Source organism: Henckelia pumila, chromosome 2, assembly GCF_033568475.1.
Source record: "Henckelia pumila isolate YLH828 chromosome 2, ASM3356847v2, whole genome shotgun sequence".
NCBI lineage: Eukaryota > Viridiplantae > Streptophyta > Magnoliopsida > Lamiales > Gesneriaceae > Henckelia > Henckelia pumila.
Genome location: NC_133121.1, coordinates 146083723 through 146105382, shown reverse-complemented (window position 1 = coordinate 146105382; position 21660 = coordinate 146083723). Strand labels below are relative to the sequence as shown.

Genomic DNA, 21660 nt, shown 5'->3' with positions numbered 1-21660 from the left:
TTCACTTGTCTTATTGTTTTACTTTTCTACACCCCCAATATAAATATCTTATTTCAACTGGTTCCAGCTTTCAAACTAGGCAACTGGTTCCACCTTCCAACTGAGTCGTGTATAAACAGAATTGGCTAAATACAATCCATTTTTTTTGGTTTTGTTTTTTAGCATAAACATGGAAATTAGTACCATCTTTTCAATTGTTGCATACTTCTAAAACAAAATTATATATCTTAACATCACTATTCAGAATTAGTGATAGAAATAATATGTATAGGGAGATAAAATAAAATAAAATAAATTTATTTTTTCTGTATAATATTTATTTCATATAATTATGGTAAGTCAGATGTTGAATCGATTGTTTTACTACAAATGATGTAAATAGACCAAGTAATGTACGTACACTAGATAATATGACCTTCAACATCTTGTTTTTCTTGAAGCAAAGTTGCTTCTTCATGATTTTTTTCCCCATAGTTGAGGGAAAGGTTGGTTTAAAAAATTAGGTCTCACAGATTTTGTTCCAAACTAGCTTGTTAGGTTGGTGTGAGATGAAGTATAATATATTGGCATGTTGCTTTCAATTTCAATTATATATTTGTACTCTCCTTCTAGTTTAAATCATTTCTTCGAGAAAAGAAATACGAACACAGGAATATTAACAAAATTCATTAATATTTTAATTTTTTTTAAAAGAAAAATTTGAGGAGAGGCTTGCTCGGGATTTTTGCGTGTCGAATAAACTATGAATCATCAACATTTTAATCTCATCTTAAAATAACGTGTTTGTTATTTTTTTAAAAAAATTAAAAACTTAATAAATAAATTAACTAATTATGTAGCACTTATAAGTTATAATGATTATGAAAAATCGATATTTGATACGAAGTGGTTAAATAAAATGTAGATAAAATCAGTTTCAGTTAAGATATATAGTCCAGTAATATAGAAATAGCAAATGCGAAATATTGTACATGAAAATTAACGAAATTCAAGTAATAATAGTATTTAATTTAAGATGCATTTAAAACGTGAGTGGTGGTATAAAAACCAAACGTTGGATTTGGAATAAAAGCAGCCACCATCCTACATTTCTCCTATGGCCATTGACGGAAAATTTCAAACTATCCCATGGGTATTTTTTATGGGATAGATGTATGTATTTTATTTGTTCATATCATGTAGGCTCCATATAATTTAGTTAAACTCACATGATTTAAACTAACCAGTGATTGTCATCTACTCCATGAAATAATATCCATGGGATAGAACCAACCATTGACCACTTACTAGATGCCACATGACACCAAGTGGGACCAACAATAATTCAAGTTTCTGTTATTTCCTTGGAAAAGAAAAATAAGCATGGATTATTATTATTTTTGTTAGAAAAAAATCGAGATTAAACATATTATTACAATTCAGTGTCAAATAGGGATCCAACGGCCCATATTTTTTGGGATTTGATATGATCTCATTTCAAATGAGATTATATTAAATCCCAAAAAACATGGGCCCTTGGATGCAGCACATAGGTGATAGCATAGATAAAACCCAAATATAATATATCATCCAATTAACTTTGAGATTTTTATGTTAGATGAACTATAAATTTAATTGATTTTTATTTAATCTTAAAGCGAGATTTGTCAAAATCGTGATTTTGAACTTGAGATTTCGTTTCAAATTTAGAATCTGACCATGTCGATATAAGAGCTATAAGCCATCGGTTAGCTCAATTTTTTTTTACTGCAACTCAACATTTTTTTTGTTGCCAAATCTCATGCATGCTTGGTGCCCTTCTGAGACTACCTTTCTATTTGCTTAAAAACCATAATTGTATTTTACTCTAGAAAAAAAACCCATAACTGGATTATATTTTTTAAAAAATAATAATAAATTGGACATTGTCACGGTTCATCATTTTGCATAGCTAGGGTTTCTGCAGCTGCTTTTCCTCATTTTCGCTAACTCAACTCATCTCCAATTTCCAAGGAATTTGATGTTGTTCAAGAAAACAAACTAAGTTAGTATTTGGAATTGTTTCTAATTATAAATATTTTTCAGCTTTTATTTCATAAAATTTTGTGAAAGAAAAGCTTGAAAGTTCTTCCCATAAGCAATCCCAGACAGACAGACACTAACTAAGAAGATGGAGTCAGTCATCAACATCTCAAGTATTTTGCGATGTCAAGAAAGACAGTCGGCATTTGGGAATGGCGAGAAAGAGGGCAAATCTAAACAAGTTTTTTCATACACAATTTAAACAAAATTACATCATGTAGACAAGTAAAATCTAAAGTCCAGAACATAAATGGGAAGAAACCACTGTAGATAGCAACAAAATCAAGTTACAAACATATGAATACCTGGAACAAAAATTCAGCAAATCGGAGGGCCAATTAGCCCAAAAATAAAGAATGGGATCCATGAAAAATGAAGGCGGAGCTTGATGTAGAAACTGATGGAAAAATATAATTTTCATATATTTCCGAGAATGAATACAAGATATGTTTATATACAATTAGCAAACCTAAAAAAATGAAATGAAACATAATATACAAAATATACAAGATATAAAACAGAATATACAAAAGATAATATAGAATATATTTCAATAGGCCCTCTCAAGATGGCGAGCTCTTAGAAACTCCAATCTTGGAACAGATTAGACACAGACGAGCATTAGGTAGTGGCTTTGTCATGAAAGCATCAGCTAGCTAGATGGTCAGATGACGAGACATGAGAGACACAAATTTTGTTACTATGAACCAGCACATGAACAAAATGATAATCCAGGGCAATATGTTTCTTGCGAGAATGAAAGGCGAAATTAACACATAAATAAGTAGCTCCAATGTTGTCACAGTAAATAAGGACCGATGAAGGCTCAACCGCAACCTTAAGTTCAATAAGGAGCGATCGAACCCATTGTAGTTCATCATCCATAGAGGCAATGACACGATATTCCGCCTCAGTAGAAGAGCGAGAAACAGAGCCTTGCCTTTTGGAGCTCCACGAGATGGGATTTGGGCCCAAGAACACAATATAGGCACAAGTGGAAGTGCGATCATAAAGATCACCAGCCCAATCCATATCACAGTAGGCATGCAGGGACGGAGAGCGATGCGACGTTTGACAGCACCCCAGTGGAGAGAAGAAGGAGAGTGCATAAACTGAGATAACTTGTTAACAACAAAAGCAATATCTAGACGAGTAAACGACAGATACTACATACTCCCCAGCGTTTTGCAATATAGGGTGGCATCGGCAAGGGGCGAGCCATTCAATAAGTGCAGGGCCGAAGACGTGGCTAGAGGCGATTGAACAGGCTTTGATTCGGCCATGTTCATCCTAGTAAGAACATTAAGAAGATGCTTTTCTGCGACAGATAAAAACCCTCTAAATAGGAATCAACCTCAACACCTAGAAAATAAGACAAGAAACCCAGATATTTTACAGAAAAACGACCGCTCGATCGATCAATGAAGCCTTGGAGAGCACCAGAATCATTCCCTGTGAGAATCAGATCATCAATATAGACAAGTAGATATATAGTAATGCCTCCAAAACCATAAATAAATAAATAGAGACGTGTCAGCTAAAGAGCAAGTGAAGCCAACACTAATTAAGACTGACGAAGCGCAGTGTAGCAAGTGCGCGATGCTTGTTTAAGTTCATAGATCGCCTTGTTCAACTTACAGACATAGGAGGGATATGAATCATCAACAAACTAGGCGGTTGAGCCATATAAATACAATAATCTAATTGACCCTGAAGAAAAGCATTATTCATATCCATCAGACGAAGAGACCACCCATTGGAAACCGTAAGAGACGAGAATGCGAATTGTAGTGGGCTTCGCCACAGGACTGAAGATGTCATAGTAATCAAGACCAGGACACTGATGAAAACACTTCGCAACAAGGCGATCCTTGTAGCGGTCAACAGAGCCTTACAATTTTTGTTTAATTAGAAACACCCATTTGCAGCTAACAACATTATGAGATATTTCAGAGGGAACAAGATCTCAAGTGTGATGACAAAGAAGAGCATCAAACTCCTCAGACATTACTGCACGCCAGCGAGGATCCTTGAGAGCTGAGGTATGTATGGTAGGTTCAGATGGGGTAGAGTTAGTGATAGTGGTGAGACCAAAGCGAGGGTTGGGATTGAATATATTATTTCTGGAAAGGGTAACCATAGGATATGTGTTGTAACTCGAGTCGGATGATGGGTTAGGTAGTTTGGCCGTGGGGTTAAGCAGGGTGGTGCGGCACGACAGGTGGCGGGTTAGGGGGTGGCGGATCAGGGGTGCAGGTGATTGGTAAAGGGCACGACTCAAGGGAACAGAGAGGTGAAGGAGCAGCAGTTAGGGAATCCTCCATCGGCACACCAGACAACACTCCCGGAGAGGAACCGACACCAAAACCACCACTGGTGAATGAATATTCACACTCAACAAAGATAACATGACGCGAAACGAAGATTTTTCCAGAGGATGACTCATAACACAGGTGGGCTCTCTGTGTGAGTGAGTAACCAAGGAAGATACAAGGGGACGAGCGTTGTGTAAGCTTATGGGAGGCGTATGGGCGAAGCCAGGAGTAGCAGAGACAATCAAAGATACGAAGTTCGGAGAGATTTGGTATGACACTAAATAGGCGTTCGAAGGGTGACTTGTAGGAAAGATTGCGTTTAGGTAGTCGATTTATAAGATAAATCGTTGTGGAAAATGCAAACGACCAAAATTTGTTGGGGACAGATGCTTGATGTAGAAGCACCATACCAGATTCGACAACATGATTGTGACGACGTTCAGAGAAGCCATGTGTTTAGGAGTGTGGGGAGGCGTGGTCAGGTGACAAATCCCATGCAAACGAAGAAAGTATTTGAGAGCAAGGATTCACCGCCATTATCAGTGTACAGGGTGAGAATAGGACGACCAAATCGTTTCTCCACAAGAGATTTGAAATAGCGAAAGACGGAGAGAACATCCGACTTATGTTTTAAAGAATATAGCCAAATATATTTACTGCAATGATAAATAAAAATAACATGATATTTATATTCATCAAATGAGAGAACCGGGGAGGTCCAAACATCAGAAAAAATAAGTTCAAGGGAAAATTGCGAAGAGAGAGAAAAATCATGAAAAAGGTAATTTATGACTTTTACTGCACTGACAAAAATTACAATTAAAACGATGCAACGGAGAACTAAAGGACGATAATGAATTAGACACGACTAACTGACATAAGACTCGATCAGACGAATGGCCTATATGACTATGCCAGACTGGCAGGGACACGATAGAGAAAGAGAGAGCCAGTAGTGAAGATGGTGTGGATGCAGATCAGGATTAGACACCGCCCTTAAGTGGACCATGACGGAGAATTTCCCCGGTGCGAGGATCCTTAACCTCAAAAGAAGAGAGAAAAAACAATCAAGACATCATTAGATTTACATATTTGAGAAACCGATAAAAGGTTCTTATTAATCAAGGGCACACAAAGGGCATTAGGAAATTGTAGGGAAATATGTTTAATGGGCGGTAAGAGACAACTTGTGTGAGTGATGGGAAGACCGGTACCGTCACCAACAACGACAACATTAGAACCAGGATAAGGGGCATGCATGTAGAGATTTGCAAGATCAGAGGTCACGTGATGAGTGGCACTTGAGTCAAGAATCTAGTCAAAATAGATGATTGCGCAAACGATTAAGCAACCTATGTGGAAGCAGATTGACTAGAGGTAGATTAAGGGTGCCCAGAAGGCGTTGCAGGAACAGAAGCTGGCAGATACTGAAAGTCCGGACATCGTTTGGGAAAATGACCCTGACAACCGCAGTGCTGATAGCGCCCAAGATAAAGGCGTGGGGCACGCTGGCCCTGGGACAACGTAGGCAGCTGTTGCGGAGCACGTGAGGACCAACCGCCAGGATGGCGGACGGGTTGCTGCGGCGCGACGATCGGCGGTAGGATCCTGTTGATCTGGCAGACATATTTGTAGTGGCCGAAAGTGATATTTTTGAATCCCGACGAGCAGCAAGATTGAGAATCTTGTCGTGTAACTCCTCAAACAAGATTGCAGTATCTCGGGCTTGAATAACATGGGTAAGTTTTTTATAGTCATCATCCAAACTATGAAGAACTTTGATAGTGAAGGCCTCAATATCAAGAGGAGCATTCATGGGAGCCAGTTCATCAGCTTTAGATTTGATAACCTGCATGAACTCAGTGATGGACTGAGAGCCCTTGATCGGATTACAAAGTTGCATCTTTAACTGGGTTATGCGGCCGCGAGAGGGCTTGTCATAGGTAGAGCAAGGGTATTCCAAGAATCGGCGGATGTGGTGACAGTAGCAATAATCGAAATCAAGGATGGAGACAATGATCCAATATATGATATTCAATATCAGTTGATCCTGGTGGATCTAGGCGGTGTACGCAAGATTTAACATTTGAGTGGTGGTGATTGTGACGAATTTGGTCGGAAAAAGATGAGAACCATCAACAAATCCAAGCAGATCATAACCAGTAATTAAGGAGAGTCGTGAACTGCAGACGCCTTGAGAGATAGTTTGAGATGGTAAGCTTCAAGGGCGCATGAGCAGCATCATTAAAGGAGATCGGAGTAGCAGGGCGACGACTGGAGTGGTGGTGGTGGTGGCCATAGATGCGACGGCAGCTCGACGAAAGAGTGACGAAGGCGACGACGACAATTTTTTGTGTTAGGGTTAGGATTTTAGTGGCGTATGTCAGAAGCTCGTGATACCATGTAGAAACTGATAAAAAAATATAATTTTCATATATTTTTGAGAATGAATACATTATGTGTTTATATACAACTAGTAAACCTAAAGAAAATAAAAGAAAACATAATATACAAAATATACAAGAGATAAAACAAAATATACAAAAGATAATATAGAATATATTCCAATACGCGCAAGTTGAAATAGATCGTGTACGACACTAATAGTGAGAGAGGAAAGTTGGGGTTTATGCCGATGGTAATATAAATGAGTGAAAGGAAAAAAAAAAACGAAAGAGAAGATCGTGTGTCATGGTTTTCAAGATTGATTCATTACTTGTTGGGTTTGGGATTAGATCCCCTGCTGTGGGGTGCCTACAGCAGGGGGTGCTATGGGGGTAAACACCCCCACAGAACATTATTCTTTTTTTTTTTTTGCTTTTTGTTATATATTTAATTATCTATATTTTTATTTACATTTTTGTGTTTTTTTTGGCTAAAATTTTTGGATTTTTTTTGTTTCTCTCTTTTGGCCTTTCTTTTTTTAATTATACATTTTATTTTTAAAAAATATATGTCTTTTTTTTATCTTTTCATTTTTTGCATCATTTTTAACACATTATTCTTGGAATAAAATAAGAAAAATTAAGTATAATATTAAATATATAAACATTTAAAAATATCATAAGGTATATGTAAATTTTAAAAAAATAACATAACCGATTTATTTTTTAAACAGTGAAAATAAAAATTATAAAAATAATAATTGAATATGAAATTTTTATCATAATAAAACACATTATTCTTGATAAATTAAAAATAAAAAAATTAAGTATAATATTAAATATATAAATATTTAAAAAATATCATAAATTATACGTAAAGTCTAATAAAAATAAAAAAAATCCAAAATATAATTATTTATAATTTCTTTAATTAGGTTAACCGAATTTTTTTTATGAAAACCAAAAATCTAAATTTTTTAAAACTAAAACCGAATTTCTGAATTAACTAAACTGAAATTTTGAATTCATTTGGTGGTTAATTCGGTTTAAACAAAATAATGCACACTCATAATTCTCTTGAAATCATAAATTTCAATAGAAGTGCATTATTATATAATATTGAAATATAAATATAAGTCTCCTAAAATATATAAATTATAAGACGAAAAAATGATACAAAAAAATGGTAAGATAAAAAAAATGAATGTTTAAAAAAAATAAAATGTATAATTTAAAAAGGTCAAAATATATTACAAAAACCCCATAATTTTAGAGAAAATTAAACAAAAAATTATTTATAAAAAAAATTAAAGAATTAAATATATTTAAAAAAATCAAAAAAAAATGAATATTGTGCTGTGGGGGTAAACGGCATAGCACCCCCTGCTGTGGGTGGGGATCCAAACCCGTTGGGTTTGTAACTTTTATTCGGTCGATTTAAGGAAAAATTTCTATTTTAGTTTTTTAAGTTGATATGTTTTTTTGTTTTAGTCTTATAACTTTTCAAATATTGGTTTTAATTCAATAACTTGTATTTTTTTGCGTTTTGTTCCTTATGATTTTGTAATTTATAATTTTTTATTGAATTTATAATTTGCATTTTTTTCCCGTTGTTGGTCTTGTGAATGAGAACACATTTTTAATCATGTAACCTTTTTTTCCGTAGGACGTCGCGGCTAACCCAAATGACACACAATATTCTAAAAATAAAACATCTTATCTAATCATGATTAAAAATACATGATTAACACGACCAAAAATAGGAAATTTTGTTAATTATATGGTCAAAAATATGATTTTCCCAAAAGGATAAACAATCACATTTAAAATCAAAATGTTATCCATATCCTTGGGAACTTCCCCATTGCTAGATTATTGGAGCTTTTATATTTGAAAGAGTAGAATCATATATTGGTACTATTAGTTTCAATGATCAAAACTATATTCCAACCCCATTTTACACTATTGAAGCAACTTAAATACAACATGCTTCTAAAGGCGGGTTACTATCCGAAAGACAGCATCGAATTTTCCATTTCCGAAAATATAAAGAAATTACGGTTGATGGGCGGCGCGTATATGTTGGACGTGATGATGATTATGTTCCGTAAGATGATCCTCCATGTCGCGTTCACTCTGCACATAACGCCCATTCTTCAATACCATCCCCTTGTTGTGATTCTGCGCCCAATACGTCATTATTTCAAGTTCATCTTTCAAGAAATCACTCGCCTTGTTCACTAACGCCGGATCCCTATCCATCGCCGCCTCGAATTTCTTCCCCTTACCATGATACCTGCACCATAAACGTACACAACAATTTGTATATGTTATCGATGCTTAATAGAAATTAAATCAAAAATACTAATTAGGTAGTGCTTGCAACCTCTAAAAAATAAGTTGTTATGGATTTTTTTTTTTTTAATAAATTTGTTAAGAAAAATTCAAAGGTTGCAAACACTGTCGTATTTAACCGGACGACGAACCCATTGAGCACGTGGAGGTAAGCTTCCATGTTATGTGCACAAACCAGGTCCCCGTCGGGTCTCAAATAGGGAGAGATCTTGTGATCCAGCTCCAGCTCCACTCCCACATGGGTGTAAGCCCCCCAGGGAAAATGCTCCACGATATTCATAATCGTCGGGTGTGTTTTCTCGTTGAACACGAAGCCTGGAGAATTGGGCACAACATCGTGTACATTAACAACCCGCAGCACTTTGACCCCCAATTCTTCCACCCTTTTCTTGAATCTGTTGTTTCCAACGCGCGGCCCGGCGAAGGTGAACGCCGTCACGGGTATGTTCCTTCTGTCTTTTCGTCTTGAAACCACCGTCTCCGCGACGTCGTACGCGGTTAAAACGGCCAGCGCCGAGCCCAAGCTGTGGCCTGCTATGGTGATGCTGAGCTCTTCGTGGGCGTATGTTTCGTTAACCAGCTTGTAGATTTCTGCGAGGACCTGTTCCCTGACGGAGAAGTTGCAGTAGTCGCAGTTATCTTTTGCGTCGGTGTATATAGAGAGGAAACCTGCTTCCACTCTCACCGAAGGATCGGGGCATGGGATTTTGGATGAAGATACTGGTTTCAAGAAATTCGACAGGTCGGCGATCCATTCCAGTCTAGTGATAGTTCCCCGCCAGATGATGCTAACGTCGCGTCTCCCTAACTTCTTCGAAGTTTCGTCGTTGGAAACAGCGATATAGCCCATCCAACAAGCGTCTGTGCTCCAGACTCGAGGCCATCTCGTTTTCTTGAAGAAGTTGGGCAATTTCATGTTGGATGTGACGTAGAGGTATCGGGTGATGTCGTACCCAATTTCTGCCATGCCCAGAGTCTCGTAAAGCTCGCACTTGGAATACCTGGAGCTGCCGAAGTATTTCGAAGACGGGTCGAACTCGAATGAGTCGTAGCAAGCTTGGACCTTGCTGCCGTATTTGAGCAGCTCGTGCCGAAGCAAAGGGTCCATCGGGTCCAGCATCCCGTCCCAGTTGTTTTCGCCGTGTAATTCGCGCCAGCAATCCGCCACTGCCCTCGTAGTATCTGTTTCGGCCTCTGATACTAATTCTCTTTGAAGCCCGGTTAAGGTGCTAGACGACTCCACGGATATCACCCTAGCAGGAATCAACCGTCTAGTTGTCGAAAGTTTGGGACGAGTTTTCGAGTTTATTGGACAGAGTTTCCCGACGTAATCGAGCTGTTTCCGGGACTGGAGAAGCGGGTTTGAGAAGGGGAGAATCATTCCGGAGAGAGAGACCGCCATTGTTGATATAGCACCTCAGATAATATTGTGATTGATGCAACTTTGTTGTTAGAGATATTAATCGATCTATATAGACGCATATAATTAATGGGTAATGCACGTAGAGTTTTACACGTTGGGTTACACAATTTACTTGAAATTACATGATTATCTCTCCACTTTATTTAGAAAAAATTTTAAAAAAATGCATGTAGGATAATCATGTAATTTCAAATGTATTGTGTAACCCAACGTGTAACACTCTATGTGCATGTAGCATTATTCATAATTAATTACAAGTGAAATGTTATGTGTATATAAATGGTTACATTTAGGTTACATATTACACATAAAATTACAAAAATATCCATCTTATTAATTCATACGTACATGGAGTTCCTTTCAAATGTATTTCCTTTTTTTTTTTTTTTGGGTCCCTTGTGAATTTTAATTGCCAATTGATTTCCATGGTCGACGCTTTTGTCTTATTATTTTTCTGGTCTCACCTTGTAAATTATAAATATCTTATTTGAATTGGTTCCAGCTTCCAAAAATGTCATATTTACGAGAGAGATTTTTGCACTCGATAATTGGTTTAATACAATCCATTTTTATGCTTTGTGGTATAAACAAACAATGGTATCGTCTCACTTTTTTTTTTTGGTATACTTTAATAGAGATGGAATAGGGTCGGAACCCGTTCCGAAAAAAATCGAGTATTTTTTTTCTCACGATCCCGTACCCAATACATTTCAGGGCTCGAATATTCGAAACCTCCTTGGATAAGGAGAAGAAATCCCGAAATTTTTTTCATGTTTAAGATTTCGTTAAAAAAATGATTATTTTATTTAAAAAATACTATTTATAAACTTATATTTCTAAATAAAAAATATATTCAACTTATAACATATAATATTAAATTATTAAAGATAATACTTCAAAGTTCTGTAAAAAGCAGAACATCGTATCATACTGTGTATCGGATAATTATTAATAAAATATTCGGATACAAATTATTAGATAATTTTTTTAATTACTTAATTATAAATATGAATTAATTAAATAATTAATTTATTTTTAAAAAATGCACAAAAATAAAATATCATTTCGTGATTCTACAATTCGATCGTTCCAACAATAAACAATTATGTGAATTAAGTTCACAATTAATTGTTATATGGATTGAAACCCAATAATATTTAGCTCAATCTATTAATAAAATATATTATAATATTATTTCTAGACGGATCGGAAATTCCATCGGGATAATATTTTATAAAATCCAAAAAATATCGGGTTGGGATTTTTTCGAGACGAAAATGGACGGAGATTCGAGAGGGTCGGGATTTTGGGAATATTTATCACCTCTATACTTTAATAGGAACTAGTATTTCACATGTTCGATGCACGCACTATATCTCGTGTATAATATGATTAAATTCGTGAATCATATGAAAAATTTTGACTATAAAATTAAAATGTAAAAAAATTTATTTTACAATGACTAATAAGAATAACGTGAAAAAGTACTTTTAAAGACTATAAAAATAATTCTTTAAATTAAACATATGTGGTGCGATGTACGTGATGTTATTTTATACAATTAATGATAAAAAAAATAGTAAGAATGAGCTTGTGAACGAATAATTGAAATACACATTATGTAACGCCCCAAATTTATCTTAATTAAATTTATTTGAGATAATCGGAGATTACAGAGTTCAAGAGCCGACTTGAGTTTGATCAGGGTCTATTTTGCAAATTTTGGATTTTTCAGGGACTAAAATGCAAATATCAAGTTTATTTTATATTTAAAGGGCATTGACTTGACTCCATCACCTCCATATCCTCCCCTTGGTCGTTCCCTCCATTATAGACGCCCCATAGCTTCATTAAGCTTTGTGATTTTGGTTTCTGTTCGATCCGTCCGTTAGAATTTATTTCTGAAGGCAGATTAGCGATCACAGCAGCGAGAGCTTTGTTCTATCGTAAGTATTTCTACGATCAGTTGTACTTTTATTTTTGGATGTTGTTAGAATCGATTGAGTTTCGGTTATGTTGTTCTTGAACGAGTTCTTATCGATTATCCTCAGTCGGTTTTGAAATAGAGCGTCGTTTGGAATTGTTATGATTTTTGGATGCCAAATTCGAAAATGGAGTTTTTGAGATGTGTTGGATTTGAGTTGTTTTTTTTATGTTTTAGCATTGAATTGAGTTGTTTGCAATGTTGTACTATTGTCTGTGTTTCCAGTTTGATCAATTTATAGTCGTTATGTCGCCGGTTTGAGTACTAGAACTTTGACTATTGGGTTGTTCGTCGTTGTTGATCATTTTTTGCCTTTGTATAGATTTTTTTGAAGTTTGTCGAGCCCAGAGTTAGCAGCAGTCGATCGTCGAAGAGTTGGACGAAGAGCGGTAAAGAGTTTACCTTGAGCGTTCGTTGTTGTTAAGTTGTAAACTTTTTGATATAACCTTTTATTGTAGCTTATCCAGAGTTGGAGCTATTCGTATCGAAAGGTACAAGCAGTCATCGTTTTAGCGGAATAGCACACTCGAGACAGTTGGTTCTTGAGTTTCCCTTAAATCACATACTTGCATCAATACTTGTTCTAGAATGTGGGACTTGTATTTTGTTTTTTGAGCTTTTTTTTATATGGCTTAATGCTTTATGTTTTTATTATGCATTCATCTTGAGTCAAACCTTTGATTTCAGTGGGCAGAACGACCCTTTTTGTTCAGACATTTTGGGGGCTATACTGCGAGTGACCTGGGTTGTAGAAGTTCACCTAGCGTCAGCATACTCCTTATAGTCGCACCAAAGTCTAGGGGTATGAGATACGTGGCACCACCTCTATTGGGAGAGTCAGTGAGTTGTTACGTGGTCTCATCCTTGAGATCCCAAAAGCATAGCAGCAATCCCTTGTTTATCAGAGTTGATATCCCGATTTTAAAGACATGAATTTCATTCGTATTGACATTGAATATGTTGTTGTATTGAAAGCATGTTGTTGTTATTTTACTTGTTATTGCATGTTATATTGCTTTTACTGGGAATATCATTCTCACCAGAGTTATCCGTTTGTTGCTTTGTTTTGTATATGTACTTGGCAACAGGTGGGGCAGGATCGAGTCAGCGAAGACCTGGTTAACATCAAGAGTGAGAGATAGAAGTGGGACTCGATTTAGAAGTCGAATCAGCATGTCTATCTAGTTTATATTGGAACATGTTTAGATCTCGAACTTCGTTGTTTATGTTGTATCGTTTATGCGAGCATTGTGGATTGAATGTTGTCGTTGCATGTATTATGACCCTTCTTATGTTTTGAATGTATTGGACTTGAGCTTTGGCAAGATTTCTGCTGATTTTTTTAGCTTTGTGCTGTCATTGCTCGATCGGTAGAGTTTGACCGATCAAGCGATGGACTTTGGGCCATGTTTCTGTTTTGTAAAAAGCTTGTCTGCTCGATCGGTTGAACTCTACCGATCGAGCGGTGCTGTTGATTTCAGCCGGGCAGAAAGTTTTGGATTTCTTGCTCGCTCGATCGGTTGAGTTCTACCGATCGAGAGAGGCACTGTTTATTTTTTAAAAAAAAATTCTTTATTGCTTTTATTCTTGGATCTTGTATGCTTAATTTTTGTTTATATCCGAAACTATATGTTTAGAACCGAGGTCTCACACATTAGCTAAATGGATTATATATCATATATACAATTAGAAAACAAACAAATTATCTTATAAATTTTGAAAAACTTCCTTAAATCCAATTTCCATTACATTCCATGGAAACTAGTTATTCTTGCATATACCCAAAAACTACCAATGTGTAAATAATAAAAATAAATAAATCAGTTACATTTACCCAAATTATTAGTTAAATTTTAATTATACTTCATCGTTTTCGGACACTTGTTCTATAGTCCTGAAAATATCCTTAATTTGAATTGCTAAGTTCATTAATAATAGTTTGGGTAGATGACAATGACATGGTGCTTAATGATTTCGTTGGAGTACTGGCCGAAGTGATCCTAAATCCGAAGAGACATTGACTTTATGTAAAGAACTCAAAGAAATTTATTAAAATTTTAAACAAAAAGAAGTAATAAAAGAATAAGAATACATATTTTGAAATTCAAGTATTTCCTCGAATTCACTATTTAATATCAACTTTGTGATATAAAATATATTTGAAACGCCTACTTCTCCCTTATATATTCTCGCACGATACATTTGAAGAACCATAATCACCGGCACATCACAATTGGTATTAAAAAAGTTGATCATTTCTTCAACGTAATTTCTTCACAAAGTGCATGGTAACTTGTTTTGCCTAACAATAATAAATAATATAACATGGAATCCATCTATGTTAAAATTACTAATTAACAAAACAAAGGGGATAGATTAAAATATAAAAAATTTCTACTCTCAATCTGCAATGAAAAAATCAATTAGCTTCGTAGGACGTCCATTAATTTCTTTATTTTTAGGACGGTCTCTAGAAACCATTACGCCAATGACATCTAGAAAAAAAGATAAATATAGGAGTTGATCCAAAAACAAAAATATAATAATAAAAAGCTAACAATATTTGTTAAGTTCACAACACTTGAAAAATAAAACATTTCAAAAATTTCTTTTTCATCGATGACATTTGTGTTATTCAAATCTTTGAAGCTCTTGAATTCAAAGAGCTTTGATGGAAAACGATCTTATTCTATCTTGCACAAATTTGTTTTATTGATAAGATTGATTTTGTATTTATTTGACGTTGTCTTGCACTTCATTTTATTCTGGACGACAATCATATTTTTGATAGCATAAAGACGATCCTTTTTTTAGTATTGACTTCAATTTATCAATGACACCAGATTTTACGGTTGCATGTATGCGTGTTCCCTGAAAAATCGAGAAAAACTTATAATAAATCGAAGATAAATAGAAGATGAATATAAAAAAAAATTATGTATACCTCAACATCTTGAAATATGCATTTCATGATGTGATCTTCTTTCTTTTGATATGGAGGCAGATCATAACAACGTATTAACCTTAGTTTGAGCGGTCAATGTCATTGTGAAGGGTCTAGTTCAGGGATAACTCTAAAAAAAGGTGCAATTGAGATGTGATGATTTGATTGAAGTTGAAATGTTATATCAGATTATTTGCACGATAAACCATATTTATACATTAATTCAATTCATTATTGGAAATTTTCGAATTTATACTCTTCTTCAGGAATTAAATGATTTTTATTTTGGAAATTTAGAGGTGGAATTATCAAATGTTTTGGAAAGTAAATTTATTGTATGATATATATGTATATAAATATACACAAATATTATGGAGTTATATATATACATGTATATTTAATGTTTCTTGTATAAGTATACGTGATTTATTTTGAATCTTAAATGGTGTTTTTTAATTTTTTTGGAATGCATAGATCATGGATGAAATGCTGAAATATTGGGATTATATATACACACACACTTGTAGATTCTAAATTACCGTATATTATTGTTAATGTTCTGTGTTTTTTAAGTTTAGAATTTATAATCTTGTGCAAGAATCAATTTTTTTTATTTTTTTATTTTAGAGGTGGAATTGTCAAATGTTTTGGAAAGAAAATATTATGGAATGATTTATATGAACATACATATATGCAACTATTACGGAATTATATGTATATATATACATGTATATTTAACATTTCTCGTGAATTTTTTTTTTAATATTGAGGGATGTGATGCCGATATTTATGGATTGTATATTATATCTATGATAAGTGCATTTTGTGTGCATTATTTCATGTTATTTTTATGTCTATTTTATGTGCATTCATATTGCTTTTATGTGTTTTTATATGTTTTAGTTCATATGTGTGTATTACACTCTCCGGGTTAATTTTGTAGGAAAATGGATTTTTGAATAGTGAATTACGGAGCAGCCTTGATCGAAAAATCATTTTTAATTTTAAATAGATCCAAATCCGATCTCCACCGTTCAGAATGAAGATTAAGATGTTTTAAGCTGCTGTCCAAATTTTAGCTTGATCCGACGGCTAGAACTTAAGATATGAATTTTTCAGAATCGTCGTGCGGAGCAGAAAAATCCACTCGCTCGAGCGAGAGTCGATGCTCGTTCGAGCGAGCCAGATTTGCCAAAAATCTTTCGGGACAGAGAGTTGCTCGCTCGAGCGAGACCTGTTCTCGCTCGAGCGAGCGTGGCGTGCAGATTTCATATATTTGGAAACTCTTGGTCGAAAAGGAGGCTATCTTTTAGAGATCTTTGGACACTTAAATACCGATTTTTGCATCAGAAAGAGGGGTTCCGAACACAGACAACACAAGGGAGGCGGCTTCAAAGCTTGGGAGAAGATTTCTACACTTTTTCTTCATTTGTTCTTCTTTATTTTTATTTATTGAATTATAGTTTCAATTATTGAGTAGTTTGTTTTCAACCAAGACGGCGTGATTGGGCCAAACAAATTCATGTAGAAAACTTGGATGTTTGTTTGGGATTTTTCAGAGTTGATTTTATTTTATTGATTGTCAGATTTATATTTGTCTTGTGAATAGTCTGATCCACTGTTTGCTTGCATGTTAGTCGATTCCAAGTCGACAGATGAGGTATTGATTTTGATCACTCTGATAATTAACACATGGTAAAACCGACTAAAAATAGAATTCGATTTCAGTGTGCGGTTTGGGTGTAAACTGAATTTTCATAAATATTTAATGCATTCAAATTTGATTAGAATTACGAAAGATTAGTTCATAAATATTTGAATAGGTTTGATTATTCTAGAAATAGTCCTTTGAACAAATTAGGAGAATTTTCATAAATTAAGATTAAATCTAAGTTCTGAATCGACTACATGTTACATGATTTGTTCGGTACCTACGTGTGTCTTGGTTGTCTTTGTTTTAATTATTTTTATCTTCAGTTATTTTTATTCTTATTTCTTAAGCAGTTTTTATTTTATTTTCTTATTTTATTTAAATCAAATTGCTTTTTATTATTTTGTCTAGATTAAGTAAAATAATTAATTCTTGAGAATTGAAAACAGTCCCTGTGGGATCGATACTTGGAATCTCAGTCTACTTTATTATTACTTGACCTGGTACGCTTGCCAGTAGATTTATATCACACCGATTTAGTCGGTCAAGTTTTTGGCGCCGTTGTCGGGGACTGTTAAGTTAATATTAGGATAGATTATTTGCTCTAGACTAGACATTTTTTTTCTTGCATTATTTTTTTTTATTTTTAATTTTTAATTATTTTTTTTCTTACTTGTGAGGTATTTGGAGATGGATCATCGACAGGTGTTCACAAGGTTTGGCCAACAATACTCGGAGCCCTTCTATGCTGCTTGGGGGAGATTCAATGATTTGGCTAACAGGTTTAGATGTCATGATTTTTCGAACTACACTCTAGTTCAAATTTTTTATGGTGGTTTGGATGACCTAACAAGACGTTGGATAGATTATGGAGCTTGGGCAACTGGCAGTCACTTGTTCAATAGAGATTATAACAGTGCTATGTACTTGTTAAATGATATGGCAGATTTTGACTACCATTGGCATTTTGATCCTTCATTGCAAGGTTGGAGTCACAAATATCCTCCAGAATTCAACTCCACAAATTTTGCGAACCAACCACCGGAGCATCAAGAAGAGTGTGTAGGGTATTTTGAGGATTATGTGGATCAGTTGGAGAATTTTGTGAAAAGGCAGGAAGAGACAAACCAGTTCTTCGAAAACCGCATAAAATTTTTGAGTCTTTTAGATGAACAAATTGCGCTTCATAGAGAACTAGTTTCTAAGATCTGCCAAGAGCGTGAAGTAATTGAGCCAGAGCATGAGGAAATTATTTTTGAGGAATTTTCTTGTGAAGAAGAGCCAATAGTGGACTTGGAGGAGGAAGAAACATACAAGGCTACATATTTTACCTCGTCAATGGTCGTTCCATGTACACCGTTCGAAGATTCTTTCTTGCCATTGACGCCACCTCCAGCATATTCCATCCTCTATGAGCTTCAGCCTAGATTCGGAGTCTCCTTCAAAAAGAAAAAATTCATACCGAGTATTGCTGGACTAATGAGCTTACAAAGTCAATGTCACGCCAAGCTTGAGGGCGTAGAAAATCAAGACTCATACGTAAAGTCGTATTATTCATAATATGGGCGGCAGCCACTCTTTGATGGTTGCTTCTGCATAGTCGGGCTGTAGACTATAAATTTAGCGCTAACTGGGAGGCAACCCAGAGTTCTTTCCCTTGTTTTTTATTTTATTTTTTGTTTTTTGTTTTTTTTATTTAATTTTTTACTTCTTTCCCATTCCAGTTTTCTGAGCCTGCCAATATACACAGTCTGCTGCTGCTGTCCCAGCTGATACTGTCAAGAAGGAAGAGGACGAATACGCAACCAGGGGAGTGTTATTTTTGTTTTCATTGTGTGTTTGTTTTGTATTTTGTTCATTGTTCTAGAGCATTGGGGGCAATGCTTTGGATAAGTATGGGGGTGTTATTTAGTTTTGTTTCATTCATCATTGTCTTTTGCATTTATTTGGTTTCGTTTATTGCATATAGTTCGTATTCATGCATATCATTATGTTTTGTGTTTGTGTTGTGTGAATAAGTAGAATGATGAATGTTGGCCGATGATGATAGAGTTGTAAAAAAAAAAATTGTTTTTGGAAAATGTTGCTTTTGATTGAACATGAGAAACTGTTGGTTGAATCGTGAATCATCTTAAGCACGCATGTTAGACTGGTGTAGTGTAGCGATGTAATTGATGAAGTTCGTGTTTGCTTGACCATTGCACGACAATAGGTGTTTTTTGATCATGATAGTGTCTTTGGATTCTCGATGATTGTTAGACATTGCATGTATGATCTTGGGCGTACCTATAAAAAAATTTTGAAAATTTTTTGTGAAAAAAAAAAGTTAATTCCATCCGGGCTTGGACAATGATTGAAATCCTAATCATTCTTCCATAGCTAAGTTTGCGGGTTAAATGGGATTGATGCTCCATCCGGGCTATAGACGAGGGGATTGAAATCCGAATCCTATCTTAGTTATAGCTAAGTTTGCGGGTAATTAATGGGGCTTATAAAAAAATACCGGGTGAAAAATTCAGAGGTACGTAATTAATCTCAAGAAAGTGCATGTTTTTGTTTGGGATTGTTGGGATGAAGGAGTGCTAGATTGTGATACTTGCATTGAATTGTCATAGGTCGCTAAACATTCTTAGGACAGATTCTTTTGAAGTTGCACGAAACTGGAATGGCATGGAACACACACACGTTTACGTTAAACTGACAGTGTATTGTGAACAATTCAAAAGTTTGAGGTTTTTTTAGTTGTTGAAGTTGAAACTTGTCGGAGGCTATGTTGTTCATGATTCATTCTTACTTATGTCGTTGTTTGCATATTGTGTTTTTGCATATCTTGCTCGAGGGCGAGCAAGGTTTAAGTATGGGGGTGTTGATAAGTGCATATTGTGTGCATTATTTCATGTTATTTTTATGTCTATTTTATGTGCATTCATATTGCTTTTATGTGTTTTAATTCTTGTGTTTGTATTACACTCTCCGGGTTAATTTTGTATGAAAATGGATTTTTGAATAGTGAATTACGGAGCAGCCTTGATCGAAAAATTATATTTAATTTTAGAGAGATCCAAATCCGATCTCCACTTTTCAGAATGAAGTTTAAGATGTTTTAAAGCTGCTGTTCAAATTTCAGCTTGATCCGACGGCTAAAACTTAAAATATGAATTTTTCAAAATCGTCGCGCGGAGCAGAAAAATCCACTTGCTCGAGCGAGCCAGACTTGCCAAAAATCTTCCGGGACAGAGAGTTGCTCGCTCGAGCGAGCGTGGCGTGCAGATTCCATATATTTGGAAACTCTTGGTCGAAAAAGAGTCTATCTTTTAGAGATCTTTGGACACTTAAATACCGATTTTTGCATCAGAAAGAGGGGTTCCGAACACAGACAACACAAGGGAGGCGGCTTCAAAGCTTGGGAGAAGATTTCTACACTTTTTGTTCTTATATTCATCTTTATTTTTATTTATTGAATTATAGTTTCAATTATTGAGTAGTTTGTTTTCAACCAAGACGGCGTGATTAGGCCGAACAAATTCATGTAGAAAACTTGGATGTTTGTTTGGGATTTTTCAGAGTTGATTTTATTTTATTGATTGTCAGATTTATATTTGTCTTGTGAATAGTCTGATCAATTGTTTGCTTACATGTTAATCGATTCCAAGTCGACAGAGAATGTATTGATTTTGATCACTCTGATAATTAACACATGGTAAAATCGATTAGAAATAGAATTCGGTTTCAATGTGCGATTTGGGTGTAAACTGAATTTTCATAAATATTTAATGCATTCAAATTTGATTAGAATTACAAAAGATTAGTTCATCAATATTTGAATAGGTTTGATTTTCTAGAAATAGTCCTTTGAACAAATTAGGAGAATTCCCGTAAATTAAGATTAAATCTGAGTCCTGAATCGACTACATGTTACATGATTTGTTCGGTACCTACGTATGTCTTGGTTGTCTTTGTTTTAATTATTTTTATCTTCAGTTACTTTTATTCTTATTTTTTAAGCAGTTTTTATTTTATTTTCTTATTTTATTTAAATTAAAGTGTTTTTTATTATTTTGTCTAGATTAAGTAAAATAATTAATTTTTGAGAATTGACAACAGTCCCTGTGGGATCGATACTTGGACTCTCAGTCCACTTTACTATTACTTAACATGGTGCGCTTGCCAGTAGATTTATATCACACCGATTTAGCCGGTCAATCTACATTTATAATTAACATTTATAGTGTATTACACATGATTTTTTTTCAATCTTAAATTATTATTTAATTTTTTAGAAAGTAAATATCATGGATGTAATGCTAAAATCATGATATTGTTTGTAAATTTTCCATGATATCATTAAATATTGTGTTTAATATTCGAATGTTGGTCTTTCGGCAATCTAATTATGAAGTAAATGATTTAAAATTTTGATCTGAAGCAATATTTTTTTTTCGAATAACAGTTAATTATAATAATAAATGAGAAATCAAAAAAATCTCTGAATTTAATTAATAGATATAAATTGAGATACATATAATTTATAAACACGTCATCT

The 21660-nt window shown here is 34.6% G+C and overlaps 1 protein-coding gene across 1 annotated transcript; it reads right to left on the bottom strand.

The window, feature by feature from the left end:
* Positions 1–8702: 8702 nt before the first annotated feature.
* On the bottom strand, positions 8703–10568 carry LOC140883626 (phospholipase A1-Igamma2, chloroplastic). Its single transcript, XM_073290171.1, has 2 exons — positions 9247–10568; positions 8703–9056 (listed from the first exon to the last, which is right to left on the bottom strand). Exons 1-2 carry the CDS (start codon positions 10515–10517, stop codon positions 8816–8818), a joined length of 1512 nt encoding a protein of 503 aa, XP_073146272.1. The 5' UTR covers positions 10518–10568; the 3' UTR covers positions 8703–8815.
* Between the last annotated feature and the right edge of the window lie 11092 nt (positions 10569–21660).